The sequence below is a fragment of the Hyperolius riggenbachi genome, chromosome 4 (genome assembly GCF_040937935.1).
Source record: "Hyperolius riggenbachi isolate aHypRig1 chromosome 4, aHypRig1.pri, whole genome shotgun sequence".
NCBI classification, from domain to species: domain Eukaryota; kingdom Metazoa; phylum Chordata; class Amphibia; order Anura; family Hyperoliidae; genus Hyperolius; species Hyperolius riggenbachi.
In genome coordinates this window covers 300,257,138-300,272,034 of record NC_090649.1, presented here as the reverse complement: position 1 = coordinate 300,272,034, position 14,897 = coordinate 300,257,138, and the positions used below count along the sequence as shown (strand labels likewise).

The following is a 14,897-nucleotide window of genomic DNA, read 5'->3' as shown; positions in this document are numbered from 1 at the left end:
CGATCTGCCTTACGGCGCTGCTGCGCAGCAGCGCTGTATTGATGTAAACAGCAGGGATTTCGTCCCCGCGTGTTTGCATTAGGCGTGCGAGCCACGATCGGCGGCTCGCACACTGTTCACGGAGACAGTCTCCGTGAACTGACATGGAAAGTTTCCATGTAATAACCACTTAAACCCACCGACGCCTATCGGCGTTAGGCGGTCCTTAAGTGGATATTATTAACAGACATTCAACTGCATATCTGACAGTCTGCAGATCTAAAGATCCATCCTGGTGGATCTGATCTGCAGATGAATGTCTGTTAAACAAGGTGTGTATGAGGATCTGCAGACTATGAATGCATTTTGCAGGAACGGATCGTTTGCAGGAACAGATATTTTGCAGATACTGATCTTTTGCATGTGTACAGCATCTTTGTGTGCCGCCTCTTGCAAAGATTTTATCTGATGGGGAGTTCAGCTCAATAGAATAGACTGTGTAAAGTATGGCTCTCATACTACATGAAAGGGGGTTAAATTGGTCTGACATCTTTTATTAATCTTTCAAGTGTGTATGTAGCACTAGACTGGACCCGACTGAGCAAGTTACCCGGGGCTGATCGCGGCTGAACGGCAGACCGTGGGAGGATGGTGAGGGACTCGCATGTTTATGGGGTGGGAAGAAGCCCAGTGTAACTATCGGTTTTACTACTATTTTCATCTCTGAGTCTTTCTACAAAGTATTTCTCTACTGTATATAATGTAATGTATGCATACATTAGAATTTGTAATCCAGAAGCAGAATGGAGGTGGACATACACTAATAGATTTTACATGATTTGGTAAATGGTCATTATCTTTCTGTTATCACTTTGTCATGCTTACCACCTAGATCCACTCAAATTTAGTTTTATTACAACAGATACAGTGGCTTGCAAAAGTATTTGGCCCCCTTGAAGTTTTGAATCAATGTTATTGGAATTCCACATGAAAGACCAATACAAAGTAGTGTACACGTGAGAAGTGGAACGAAAGTCTTACATGATTCCAAGCATTTTTTTACAAATGAATAACTGCAAAGTGGGGTGTGCATAATTATTCAGCCCCCTTTGGTCTGAGTGCAGTCAGTTACCCATAGACCTTGCCTGATGATTGTTAATGACTAAATCGAGTGCACTGGTGTGTAATCTAATGTCAGTACAAATACAGCTGCTCTATGAAGGCTTCAGAGGTTGTCCAAGAGAATATTGGGAGCAACGACACCAGACAGGTCAGGGATAAAGTTATTGAGAAATTTAGAAGCAGGCTTAGGCTACAAAAAGATTTCCAAAGCCTTGAACTTCCCATGGAGCATTGTTCAAGCCATCATTCAGAGTTGGAAGGAGTATGGCAAACTGTAAACCTACCAAGACAAGGCCGTCCACCTAAACTCACAGGCCGAACAAGGAGAGCGCGGATCAGAAATGTAGTCAAGAGGCCCATGGTGACTCTGGACGAGCTGCAGAGATCTACAGCTCAGGTGGGGGAATCTGTCCATAGGACAACTATAAGTCGTGCACTGCACAAAGTTGGCCTTTATGGAAGAGTGGCAAGAAGAAAGCCATTGTTAACAGAAAACCATAAGAAGTCCCATTTGCAGTTTGCCACAAGCCATGTGGAGGACACCGTAAACATGTGGAAGAGGTGCTCTGGTCAGATGAGACCAAAATGGAACTTTTTGCCCAAAATGCAAAACGTGGCGGAAAACTAACACTGCACATCACTCAGAACACACCATCCCCACTTTCAAATATGGTGGTGGCAGCATCATGCTCTGGGGGTGCTTCTCTTCATCAGGGACAGGGAAGCTGTTTAGAGTTGATGGGAAGATGGATGGAGCCAAATACAGGGCAATCTTGGAAGAAAACCTCTTGGAGTCTGCAAAAGACTTGAGACTGGGGCAGAGGTTCACCTTTCAGCAGAGCAACCACCCTAAACATAAAGCTAGGGCAACAATGGAATGGTTTACAACAAAACATACCCATGTGTTAGAATGGCCCAGTCAAAGTCCAGATCTAAATCTAATCGAGAATCTGTGGCAAGATCTGAAAACTGCTGTTCACAAACGCTGTCCATCTAGTCTGACTGAGCTGGAGCTGTTTTGCAAAGAAGAATGGGCAAGGATTTAAGTCTCTAGATGTGAAAAGCTGGTAGAGACATACCCTAAAAGACTGGCAGCTGTAATTGCAGCAAAAGGTGGTTATACAAAGTATTGACTAGTGGGCTGAATAATTACGCATGTCCCACTTTGCAGTTATTTATTTGTAAAAAATGTTTGGAATCATGTATGAGTTTCATTCCACTTCTCACATGTACACCACTTTGTATTGGTCTTTCACGTGGAATTCCAATAAAATTGATTCATGTTTGTGGCAGTAATGTGACAAAATGTGGAAAACTTCAAGGGGGCCCGAACACTTTTGCAAGCCACTGTATCTATTTGAAAGTCAATGAAAATGCCCTCACTAGGAGCTTTGTACCAACCAAATGCAGCACAAAGCTGTGTTGTAGTCAGTCTTCTCATTCTTAAAAATATTAGACACAGGGTTGGGGGACATCCAGACAACTTGCCTTGTTTTAAAAAAAAAATAATTATGGCAACTTCCATATCACTCTGACAGCAGGTTCACTCTAAATCAAAGAGTTATCAACTGTGCTCTAGTATTTCATTGATTTCAATTTTCTTTCTGTGTTTTATAGAATGTCTAATCAATGAAAAGTTTACATAACGCTAGCATTAAGGCACATGCACATACAATAACCGTCACCTGTAGGGTGCAGTCCTCAATTGCTAGGGTGACCATTTAGAGCAGCCTTAAAGAGGAACTCCAGTGAAAATAATGTAATAAAAAAGTGCTTCATTTTTACAATAACTATGTATAAATGATTTAGTCAGTGTTTGCCCATTGTAAAATATTTTAAATCTCTGATTTATATTCTGACATTTATTACATGGTGACATTTTTACTGCTGGCAAGTGATGTAGCTGCTGCTGCTTGCTGTTTTGGCAGTTGGAACCAGCTGTAAACGGCTATTTCCCACAATGTAACAGGTTTCACAGACAGGAAACTGCCAGAAGTACCTCGGTACTCAGTGCTTCTTGTGGGAGGGGTTTCACCACAATATCAGTCATACAGCACCCCCTGATGATCTGTTTGTGAAAAGGAATGATTTCTCATGTAAAAGGGGGTATCGGGTACTGATTGGGATGAAGTTCAATTCTTGGTCAGAGTTTCTCTTTACGTTATACAGACTCATCACTTGGCTATAGCTAAGCAACACGTTGTACTGTTTATATGGTCAGAGGGAGAGTCCTCTAGTGGTCGCAGTAATAAACAATACATTTATTAGTCGCTGTCATATAAAGGTCCAGTGTGCCCATGTTATTGGTGTCTGTGGCAACTGTATACATGCTAGAGTCTTAGCTGAAATGGTCCCAAATGGCCACCTTCCACAAATTCTCTCTAGCTTGCGTACATAAGTCAGCTTTCCCTAAATGTTTCATGCTTATCTGATCTGCAAGTTTACAGGCAGACACACACTGCAGAGTGCTTAATAAAATAAAAGCGTTAATAAAAACATATACCTATTGACTATGCTGCATTAAAATTTCAATAAAACTGGCAAATTTTTTTGAAAAATTGTGATTGTGGCAGTTTTGCTGCTGTTTTAAAGCAAGTCAATGGGAGAGTGTTTGTTTTTAAAAGGGAAAACTGATTGGAAAGCGGTCTGCAGTGTATTTCTGCCCTAAAACAAATGTCTAACTCTGGCTTATCTATGCCCCCATTTACTGAATAAGCCGGGAGGGTGACCTGCAGAAATGGAAAGGAAGCAATGTTGAGACTTTCTTTGTACTAATTTTAAACTTGCAATACAGAATAGAGAAGGGATACAGCAGCACAGAAGATGACATATATAGCACCCACACTGAACAAGTACAATATGCGCTCGTGTGCCTTAAAGTGATCTGAAGCTCAAATTTAAATATTTGCTCTAAAACATTAAACACAGCAAAGAACAAATAGAAAACTTAAATACTGCTCTAACACAGCAAAGGATTTTCTACATTGCTTACACTGCTTAAAGGAATACTATCGATGTATGCATTTATTTTTAAATGCTGTATGTTGTAGCACACATTAGGACAAGTACTAGGAGCAATTTGATTCCTCACACAGCTGTTCCTCTCAGCTGTAAGGGCTCGTTTCCACTAGGGCGAATCCGCATGCGGGCACTGCATGCGGATTCGCATACCTAATGTTAGTGGATGGGGCTGTTCCCACCTGTGCGGCGTGCGGGAGCGATTTGGCAGCGGGCCAAATCTGCACGACGGGACCCGCAGAATTCGCCTGCGTCGGGAATCCGTGCGAATCGCCGCTAATGTATTTAATAGTAAAAACGCATGCGTTTGTTACATGCGTTTTTACCCGCGATTTCGCGTGCGATTTCGCACCTTTTCAATGTTATTTTGCCCTGGCAGTGTCATGGTTAATTTCGCATGGCACCCTGCCATGCGAAATCACACGCGAAATCGCGGGTAAAAACTCATGCGGAAACGCATCCGCATGCGTTTTTACAAGCGTCGGAATGCGGCCGAAATCGCGTCGCACTAGTGGAAACGGGCCCTTAAATCCTCCGTCAGTTTTGGCCGTCAGTGTTTGATACAAATGTATCTATATGCTGAGGGCTCCCAGAGGGCTAAGCCCATGTCTGCACAGGGGAGTTGCTATCAACTCCTCAGTTAATAGTTTAATTATCACCTTGCTGAAAGAATCTTATTGATATGGTGGTAAGGGGTTAAAGATTCTAGCAATGTGTGTTTATTATCTTTGCTTCTCTTGACTGATAAAGATACTAATAATGCTAATTGTAAACAGTGGTCTGCCCCTCTCAGCAGCTTGTAAAGTGGATGCAGCCTGGAGTGAATCACCACAAGCAGGCAGCCAGACTGAGTGTAAACACAGACTATTGTTTATAGCTAGTTATATTCCAGCTCATTTAGTTACCTGTTACCACCTCAGATCAGCCTATTTCTCCTCATGTCTCCTGCATGCTGTGAGTGACACAGTGAAATATATTTGTGAGCTGTGTGACAGAGTAACCAAGCAACTCAGGGTGACCCAAACTACTATGAGCTGTGTGAGAAATGAATTTTTAAGCAGGGATAGCAAGAGAGAGACCTGGGTGAATAAATAAAGTGCCCCTAGCACTAGTGGTAATGTGTACACTAATATACAGTATTAAAAAAAAAAGTCGTTTCAATCGATAGTACTCCTTTAAAGACACACTGAAGCGAAAAAAAAAATTATATTATAATTTGTATGTGTAGTACAGCTAAGAAATAAAACATTAAGATCAGATACATCAGTCTAATTGTTTCCAGTACAGGAAGAGTTGAGAAACTCCAGTTGTTATCTCTATGTAAACAAGCCATTAAGCTCTCCGACTAAGTTAGTCGTGGAGAGGGCTGTTATCTGACTTTTATTATCTCAACTGTAAGTGAACTGTTTACTTTTTCTCTGCTAGAGGAGAGGTCTTTACTTCACAGACTGCTCTGAAAGACTCATTTTGAATGTTGAGTGTTGTGTAATCTGCACATATTATAGAATAATGCAATGTTAGAAAAAACACTATATACCTGAAAATAAAAGTATGAGAATATTTTCTTTGCTGCTAATCTTCTAGAAATTATTCATAGTACACAACCAATTCATTATATCATATATATATATATTTTTTTTTTGCTTCAGTGTCTCTTTAAAAAGGCTGAACATCATCTGATAATTTTAGTAAGGCAGCAGCAATGTTATCAATTAACTTATGAGTAAAGTACAGATTGAGTATTAACCCTTCCAGCAGCTTCAGAACTATTTGTCTTTTTTTGCTATTAGTTTTGTGCTGTGTTTAAAGGGAACTGAGGTGAGAGGGATATGAAGGCTGCCATATTTATTTCCTTGGGAACAATGCCAGTTGCTTGGCAGCCCTGTTGATTAGCCTTATTATGCGTAATGGAATGCAGACATCCCTGAAGACTTCTGGGTAATTTAACGCCCCGCTGCCTGTGGTCACACCTGAAGTAATTATACATGGACAATTTTTTTTATTTTTTGACTCTTGGGCCAATCACTGCAGCCACAGGGATCAAAGGATCACATGAACCCTTTAACCAATCAGTGGTGCAGTACAGGGGTCACGTGCGCATACATTATAATTACAGAAAGTAAAGCACTTCCTGTGTACTTTTTAACAGTTGATTATTGCGGGTTAACAGGGCACCGATCAGGTCCAGGGACTGCATGATCTGTTGCACTGATTAGTGGTCACATGCGCGATCGCGGGGTGTGTGTGTGTGTGTGGGAGGGGGGTGTTTCTCTCAGACATAGCCCCTACATCCAGTTGGCATGAGTGACCACCTTTTTAGACGTAGGAGCTACAACCATTCCGCTTAAGTGGTTAACAATGTAAAGTATAAAAAAGTTAGAGCCTGTGAAAACAGGCTCTCCTGTGCATGCTTGCACTTCTCTCGCACCCCTAAACCTGGCAGCAGGGCAGGTGGGGTGCTGGTGTCTTCACCTCTCCCTTCAACTAAACATTTAAACGTCACAGTAGATCCCTTATTTTGGACGCTACATGTAGTGTCCAGCATGGAATAGACTGTAGTCAGTATTACCCTAGTGGCTTAAAACACAACACGATCTGATGGGAACAGATGCTAAATGCTTTTTTGCGCTGTAGCAGAAAAAGCGTTTAGCATCGGTTAAGTTAACCACTGCCACCCACCTGTGTTAACCTGCTCTATCTATTTATCTATCCATCCTTCCTTTCTTTCTTTTCACTGGGGTCTGTTTATCCACAGATATGTTCAGAAGGTTTCATTCTGTTTAAAAAAAACAAAAACATTAGTGTATGATTGTGTAAGATAGTCCTTGTCTGCTCTTTTTTGTTGTATGACAGAAACTATTGTACTTGCAGTCTTTATTGATTGGCAGTCTAATTTAATCATTTCAGAATAGCCTGGGGCCATGACAACTGAAGCAAGTCCTGGGGTGGAAGTGAATGACTCAGAAAAGCCTGAAAATAAGAATGAACAACCAGAGAACACAGTTGAGGATGGGCAGCAGGCAGAAGGAAATATAGAAGTAACAGCGGACAACTCTGAAGATAAAAATCCTGGAAACGCAGAGGAAGGCAGTACAGCTCAGCAACCCTTTTCCCCCACCAGTCCTACAGAGAAAAGCCCGGGAAAGGAGAAAAAGGGAAAAGAGACACATGAAGGCAAAGGAATTTCACGTTTTCTTCCACCGTGGCTCAAAAAACAGAAATCCCTGAGCCAGTCTGATTGTAAGGAGGATAACAAAGATAGTGTGCCTCAGTCATCTGATGTAAAACAGGTGGAAAATGAACAAGTCAATAGCCATGACGAGAAGCCAGCAGAAGGTCAGGGTGTGGAGCAAGAGGCAGAGAGCAAAGAAGAAATTGTTGCAGTTAGTAATGTAGAGGTTTGTATGTGATTCCTTTCTATTTACAGTTTCCCCCAGTGTATGATGTCTGTACGATGTTTTTGCACTACATAATTATTGTACAAATATATCAATGTACAGGATCCTAAAGGATCTTCCTCAGCTCCCCTATGCTCCCCGCTAGCTCCTGTCCACACCCTCAGACTCTAGGGGCCTAGCCTGCTAGGTTTCAGTAAGGTTGTAATCACATTTTCTTTACTTACATCATGCATGTCAAACTCTGGACCACAGTGCCCTCAAATTTGGCCCGCAAGTGGTTTCGCCACTTCACATTGTTTGCCCCATGAGTTCCCGGGTGCCACACCTGTATGGCTAAGCATTAAAACTATGAAACAACATTGTGATGGGAGAGGGACCACTAGACACCAATGAGCTTTATAGGCTAGGGAGGGGGCAACTGGACACCAGAGAACATTATAGGGGAGGGGAGTGGGATTAGACACCTGGGAACTGTATGGGTGGACATGGAGCACTTGACACCAGGAAACTGTGTAGGGAGGGCCATTAGACACCTGGGAACTGTATAGGGAGGGAGGTGGCCACTAAACATCAAGTTTGGCACACAACTTGGTCCCAGTTTTCAACTTTGGCCCGCTGTGTATTTAAGTTTGACACTCTTAACTTAAATCCATAAACCTATTGCCAGGTGTCTTAATCGGGTGCCTGAGCTTATGCTTGGTAAACTTCAAAGAAAACCTGAACTGAAAATTAAGACAAAATAACCATACACAAGTCATACTTACCTGCTGTGTAGTCTACTCCTCAATCCCTTTCTCCTCTCCTGTGTCCTGTTTGTCCACTGTGATCAAGGGAATTCTGTCCTCCATTTTGAAAATGTCCATTACCCCATAACAGATTCCTGGTCAGCACACTGTTAAACTGTAACATCACCCACTTGAGCCATAGAGAAACATGGACATTAAAAAGGAACTCCAGTGAAAATAATCTAACAAAAAAGTGCTTCAAATGATTTAGTCAGTGTTTGCCCATTGTAAAATCTTTTAAATCCCCGATTTACATTCTGACATTTATCACATGGTGACATTTTTACTGCTGGCAAGAGATGTAGCTGCTGCTTGCTGTTTTGGCAGTTGGAAACAGCTGTAAACAGCTATTTCCCACAGGTTCAACAAGGTTCACAGACAGGAAATTGCCATGAGTACCTCGGTACTCAGAGCTTCTTGTGGGAGGGGTTTTACCACAATATCAGTCATACAACGTCCCCTGGTGGTCTGTTTGTGAAAAGGAATACATTTCTCACCAGGAGAACATACAAACTCCTTGCAGATAGTGCCCTGGCTGGGATTCGAAACCGGGACCTTGCACTGCAAGGCGAGACTGCTATTCACTACACCACTATGCTTCCCATGTTCACAGGTGGGGCAATTGGTGCCTTGAAGTGCAGTTTATCTGCTTCTGTGTAATTCCACAAAACATGCACTATGAGGCCTGGTGCACACCAAAAACCGCTAGCAGATCCGCAAAAAGCTAGCAGATTTTGAAACGCTTTTTCTTCTTTTTCTGCAGCGTTTCAGCTAGCGTTTTGCGGTTTTGTGTAGCGGTTTTGGTGTAGTAGATTTCATGTATTGTTACAGTAAAGCTGTTACTGAACAGCTACTGTAACAAAAACCGCCTGGCAAACCGCTCTGAAGTGCCGTTTTTCAGAGCGGTTTGCGTTTTTCCTATACTTAACATTGAGGCAGAAACGCATCCGCAATCCAAAATCTGCAGCAGCCCGGGAGTATGCGTTTCTGCAAAACGCCTCCCGCTCTGGTGTGCACCAGCCCATTGAAATACATTACCCTAGCAGATCCGCACCCGCAAGCGGATCGCAAACTGCAGCCGAACCGCTCTGGTGTGCACTAGGCCTTAGTGGGCCTTGAGGACTGGGTTGGGTTTCTCCTAAGGAGATATTAATCTTTTGTTTCAATAACTTAATTTAAAAAGTAGGTAAAAAAAAGTACTGTCAAAATTATTAGTTTTCTTCCTTGCTGGTCATTTTCCATTTATAAAAGGAAGTTACAAACTATATATTGGTTAACTGGGATTTTGGTCTGGCATAAAGGTGCAATATTAGTTATACAGCTGCAATTATCACACAGATGACATTACTTGTAGAGAAAAGCAAGTCCCTCTAGCTCATAAAGCAGTATTGCTAGGAGTGGTCATTGCATGGAAATGATACATAATTACATTAATTTCTGATTGTTTTTGATGAAAAATGAAGCTCTTCTATTTTTGTGTAGATAGGTTTGGGTAATTAATTTTTCAAGAATATAATGCTTTAGCTGATAAAAATTTAACACATATAGTGGTCAAGGAATATACTGTTGACTTCAAGGAAGCTAATAAGTAAGTTGGCCTCTTCAGCTATGCAATTACCTAAGTAAAACAGGGTGTTAAAGGACTACCAAAGTGAGAGGCATATGGAGGCTGCCATATGCCAAACTTCCTTTTAAATAATACTGGTTGCCTGGCAGCCCTGCTGATTTATTTTGGTGCAGTAGTGTCTGATTTACAACAGGAACAAGCATGCCGCTAATCTTGTCAGATCTGACAGTGTCAGAAACACCTGATATGAATCTGCATATGCTTGTTCAGGTTTAATGGCTAAAAGTATTAGAGGATCAGTGTAAATCAATCTGTATTTGCACTAACTCAACCTCGCCTTGTGACCAATATACTGCTAGTAACAGGAATGGCGTCACATGAAGTGTGAAACTACAAAATTGAGGAATGTGCCACCACTCATCTGGTCTAATGTGACACAAAAAGTGCTTGGAGAATAATCTAAATCCACTTAAAAATGGAGCGCTCCCACACACCCAAGCTCACTGCAGCACCACACATCCTCTTCACCACTCATGCCAGGTACCGGTACCAAAAGTCTAACTCCTATGGGTGTCAGTGGGTTAATTGTGTAATCCGTAGCGGTCTTGGTACGTCCTATAAGGCTTATAATTCAGGGTACAATCCACATCAAAGAAAACTTCACAGGACTTACCCAGTCAGTCTTACCGCCTTCTTTCGTGATGTTGCTTTCTGCCGGCAGGTCACACCGGTCTCCTTTATCCTCATCCCAGTGTATCCGGTCTTAAGATCGGTTTAGGGTTCCAGGTAGACTCCCAGCGTGCACGCTTTAACAGAGTACCTCCCGAGTAGCCAGGAAGTCTGAGTGCTCCACAAGCCAATGTGGGTTTCAGGCCCCGCCTACGCGTTGCGCTCACCTCTCACGAGCTTCAACTGGATGTGCGCGGCGGGGGCTAGTTTCCTCCTTTATGCACTCCAAGCTGGTCACTTCCTTTCCTCCAATGCTGACATCACTTCCTGTTGTCAATCTCAAAGGGATCTTGCCAGTATGTGTGTTAAACACAGTGTCTTTTTTTTTCTGGCTTTTAACAGCTGATGCTGCATCTTACTTGTAATATTTTTATAGATATCAGTCAGACAAAAAGCATATTAATAAACGATAGGGGGGGGGGTTCTCCATTTTTTTTCCTATTTTAATGTGCGGAAAGAGTTCAATTATCAATACAATTCTTATCTCCGTTATACCAGGAATGGGGAAAGGACTTTTAGTTAATACTTTTCTTCTTCTACAGAAATGGGGAATAATCTAATTCATTATTCAAAGATGTAGATTAATCTACTTTCTTTTTGAAGCAGGGCTTTTTCCCTATCTCAGCCCCTTCCTTTATCAGGTAACTTGTAAATGCCTCGAATTTTAAGTCCATTTGTCTGTCCCTGATGTGCAGTCCCAAAATGTTCTGCCACAGTGCTCCTGAATTCTCCATTTTGTTGCCGGCCACATCCTTTATCACTCAGATGTTGTCTAATTCGTTTCTTCAGATGTTTTGTGGTTATACCCACATAGATTTTATCACACTGGCAGGTTAATTGATAGACTACCCACTCGGCTACAATTAATAAAACTCTGTATTTCCCATTCCTGATCACCAATTGAGTTTTTAAATGTTTTAGTCACATCCACATACGTGCAAATAGAGCCCCCTCCACACCTAAACATGCCATTCGGGGGCTCACACCCCCCCCCCCCCCCCCCAACCACATCCTGTCCCTCATTTTTGGAACCTGTGAGTGGTACAATGCATCACACAGGCTAGGGGCCCTACGCGCTACCATCAAGGGTTTTGTCCCCACCACAGGGTCAGTCAAAAGGACCGACCGATGTCGTTCCAGTATTTGTCATATTTGTGACCACTGAGCATTAAAGGGACTAATAAAACGTATAAGGCTCGATCCCTCCCTCTCATCCAATCTCCTCTGTCTCTCATCCCCTTTTAACAGGGATAACCGAGCCTTAGTGATGGCCTTCTCTATGCTGGAGCATAACACTTCATGTTTATACCCTCTTTTTCTAAATCTGTCGTACAACTGTTGCGCCTCTACTTTGAAATCACCGTCCCGCGAGCAATTACGATGAATACGAAGAAATTGGCCCGGCGAGATGCCATTTTTAAAGCTACGCGCATGATGGCTGGCAGCATGGAGAAGGGTGTTCCCTGCAGTTGGTTTCCGGAAGGTTTTTGTTAAGTTTTCGTCCCTCCGCCCATAGCCACAGGTCTAGAAAAGAAATGCCTGATCGACTCCACACATGCGTGAGATTAATATTCCGTCGATTCTGGTTCAATTTATCAATAAACACCTCCAGGCTCTCTTCACCACCTCTCCACACCACCAGCACATCATCCATGTACCTCAACCAGACTTTTACATGCTTGTCAAACTAGCCCCTCCCGCGCACATCCAGTTGAAGCTCGTGAGAGGCGAGCGCAACGCGTAGGTGGGCGGGGCCTGATACCCGCATTGGCTTGTAGAGTGCTCCGACGTCCTGGCTACTCGGGAGGTACTCTGTTAAAGCGTGCACGCTGGGAGTCGACCTGGGACCCTAAACAGATCTCAAGACCGGATACACTGGGATGAGATAAAGGAGATCGGTGTGACCTACCGGCAGAAAGCAACTTCACGAAAGAAGGCGGTAAGACTCTGACTGGGTAACTCTTGTGAAGACAGGTGAAGATTACCTTTGTTTTTCTGCCGCCTGAAGTTTGTTCTGATGTGGATTGTACCCTGAATTATAAGCCTTACAGGACGTACCAAGACTGCTGCGAATTACACAATTAACCCACTGACACCCATAGGAGTTATTGAGACTCTTGGTACCGGTACCTGGTATGAGTGGTGAAGAGGCTGTGTGGTGCTGCAGTGAGCTTGAGTGTGTGGGGGCGCTCCATTTTTAAGTGGTTTTAGATTATTCTCCCAGCACTTTTTGTACCAATAAAATATTTTTTCACATTAGACCAGATGAGTGGTGGCACATTCCTCAATTTTCTAGGCAGAGGATCAGCAGGATAGCCAGGCAGCTGGTATTTCTTGAAGGCTAGGTGCACACATCAGAAACGCTAGCGTTGCCTAAAACGCTGCGTCTTGTTCACTAATGGAAGTCTATGGGCCGCAGGAAAAAACGCATTTAAAAAAAATGCGTATGAGTTTTCAAACCCGTGGTTTTTTTTTTAAATGCTGCTTTTGTTGCATAATATTCATAGATGCATCAAAAACGCACATAATGAAAGTCAATGGAAGCACAATGGTATGCATTTTTCTCGGCAGTAGCCCACTCAATGTATTTGGCGCTGCCCCCTCCCCACGTGAATGCTGCGCTGCCCCCTCCCCACATGAATGCTGCGCTGCCCCCCCCCCCCCCCCCCCCTGTATAAGGATAAAGTTTCGGCATAAGCGTCTCACCTCCTTCAAAGTTCCCGCAATAACAGCTGACCTTTTGTGTCCTGCGTGGCTCCCCGTAGTGAAAGTTTCTGCTGTTCGCGTCATCAGCAGAAACTTTCACTACGGGGAGCCACGCAGCACACAATAGGTCAGCTGTTACTGCGGGAACTTAGGAAGTGAGCCGCTTTTGCCGATAGTTTATCCTTATACAGGGGGGCAGCGAAGCATTCACACGGGGACGGGGCAGCGCCGAATACATTGAGGGGGCCAATGCCGATACTTTATCCTTATGGGGGGGGGGGGGCAGAGAAACATGCGGGCATACGGACAGTGCAGCATTTACGCAGGGGCCGGGGTTGGGCAGTGCAGTATATATTGAAAAGCAGCAGCAGTATACATAGAGGGGGAAGCAACATACAGTACACGGAGGGAGCTGCACAGCATATATGGAGGGGGCAGCGCAGCATACAAGGTGGGGGCAGCACAGCATACAAGGTGGGGCAACAGGAACATGTGGGGCAGCGCAGCATACACAGGGGAGTGAGAGACACTGGGGGGTGACACAATTGGATCAGAAGGGACACATGGGGGACACAATCATTGGGTGAGAACCTCTACAAGACGCTCCTGGAATATGGACGGACCAGGTTGTTTATATATTTTTTTTCCCTGGTTTTTGCCTTCTAAACCTGGATGCGTCTTATATTCCGGAGCATCTTATACGTCGGAAAATACGGTATATATATTTTTTTTTGCCAAATTTCTGCTTCCTGTTGTCTTCCTAGTGATTTGCATAAATGGAAATATAAAAAATGCATGGAAAACGCATACAAAACAAATATGAGTTTTGTATATGTGAACCGCAAATGCATTAAAACGCATTGGAAACTCACCAAAAATGCGGTGAAAACGCACACATTAACATAAAACGCAGCCTTTCATGTGTGCACCCAGCCAAAAGGAAAACAATGTGGCAGCCTCCATAACCCTCTCACTTCAGTTGTCCTTTAACTTTTTTAGTGGTCTCAGCAAAGTGACCTTTAGGTTTAGAGGGATTACTGTGGTAATGCACATGGAACTTGTGTTAATGGCCGACGCTCCCCATGTGCTAATAGCGGTGAAGTTGCTGTGCACTTCCTGCGTACTGCAACTTTACCAGAGTTTACTGCATCAGGCTTAAAAGTGTAAAATCAGTGCTGTCTCATGGAAAGATATAATAAAATTGTGAGAGGTACACTCACTTTTGTGAGATACTGTGTGTATACCTCTTTTTTATTTTTAATGTATCGTTCTGTGTGTGTTTTGTTTGGTTATTTCTTTAGCTCTAAATAAACCTTGTTTTTGTTGCAGCCTTCTGAAGAGGAAAGTAGAGAAGTAGAAACTGAAAAGGTTGAAGTGGTGAAAAAGGAGAACGAAAAAAAGATAACAGAAAGTCATTCTGTTGAAGCCAAGAAAGCGAGTTCTTACAAATCCCCCAAAAAAGTAAAAACTGTACCATGCAGAGTAACCTTGTTGGATAAAACTGAATACACCTGTGATATTGAGGTATGCAGAATATATCAAATCTATTTTATTTTTATTTTTTTTATAAGCAATTTTTTCACAGTGAATTTT

At 43.0% G+C, this 14,897-nt stretch overlaps 1 protein-coding gene across 16 annotated transcripts in view; it reads left to right on the top strand.

Annotated features, from left to right (window-relative positions):
• EPB41L2 (erythrocyte membrane protein band 4.1 like 2) overlaps window positions 1-14,897 on the top strand; it is a 278,051-nt gene that overhangs the window by 122,969 nt on the left and 140,185 nt on the right. For all 16 annotated transcript variants that reach the window (XM_068231559.1, XM_068231555.1, XM_068231551.1 and 13 more), the window contains 2 exons: window positions 7,027-7,517; window positions 14,634-14,828. In XM_068231559.1, the coding sequence (XP_068087660.1) occupies window positions 7,041-7,517; window positions 14,634-14,828 (672 nt within the window). In that variant the 5' untranslated portion in view covers window positions 7,027-7,040. The remainder of the gene's footprint in view (window positions 1-7,026; window positions 7,518-14,633; window positions 14,829-14,897) is intronic.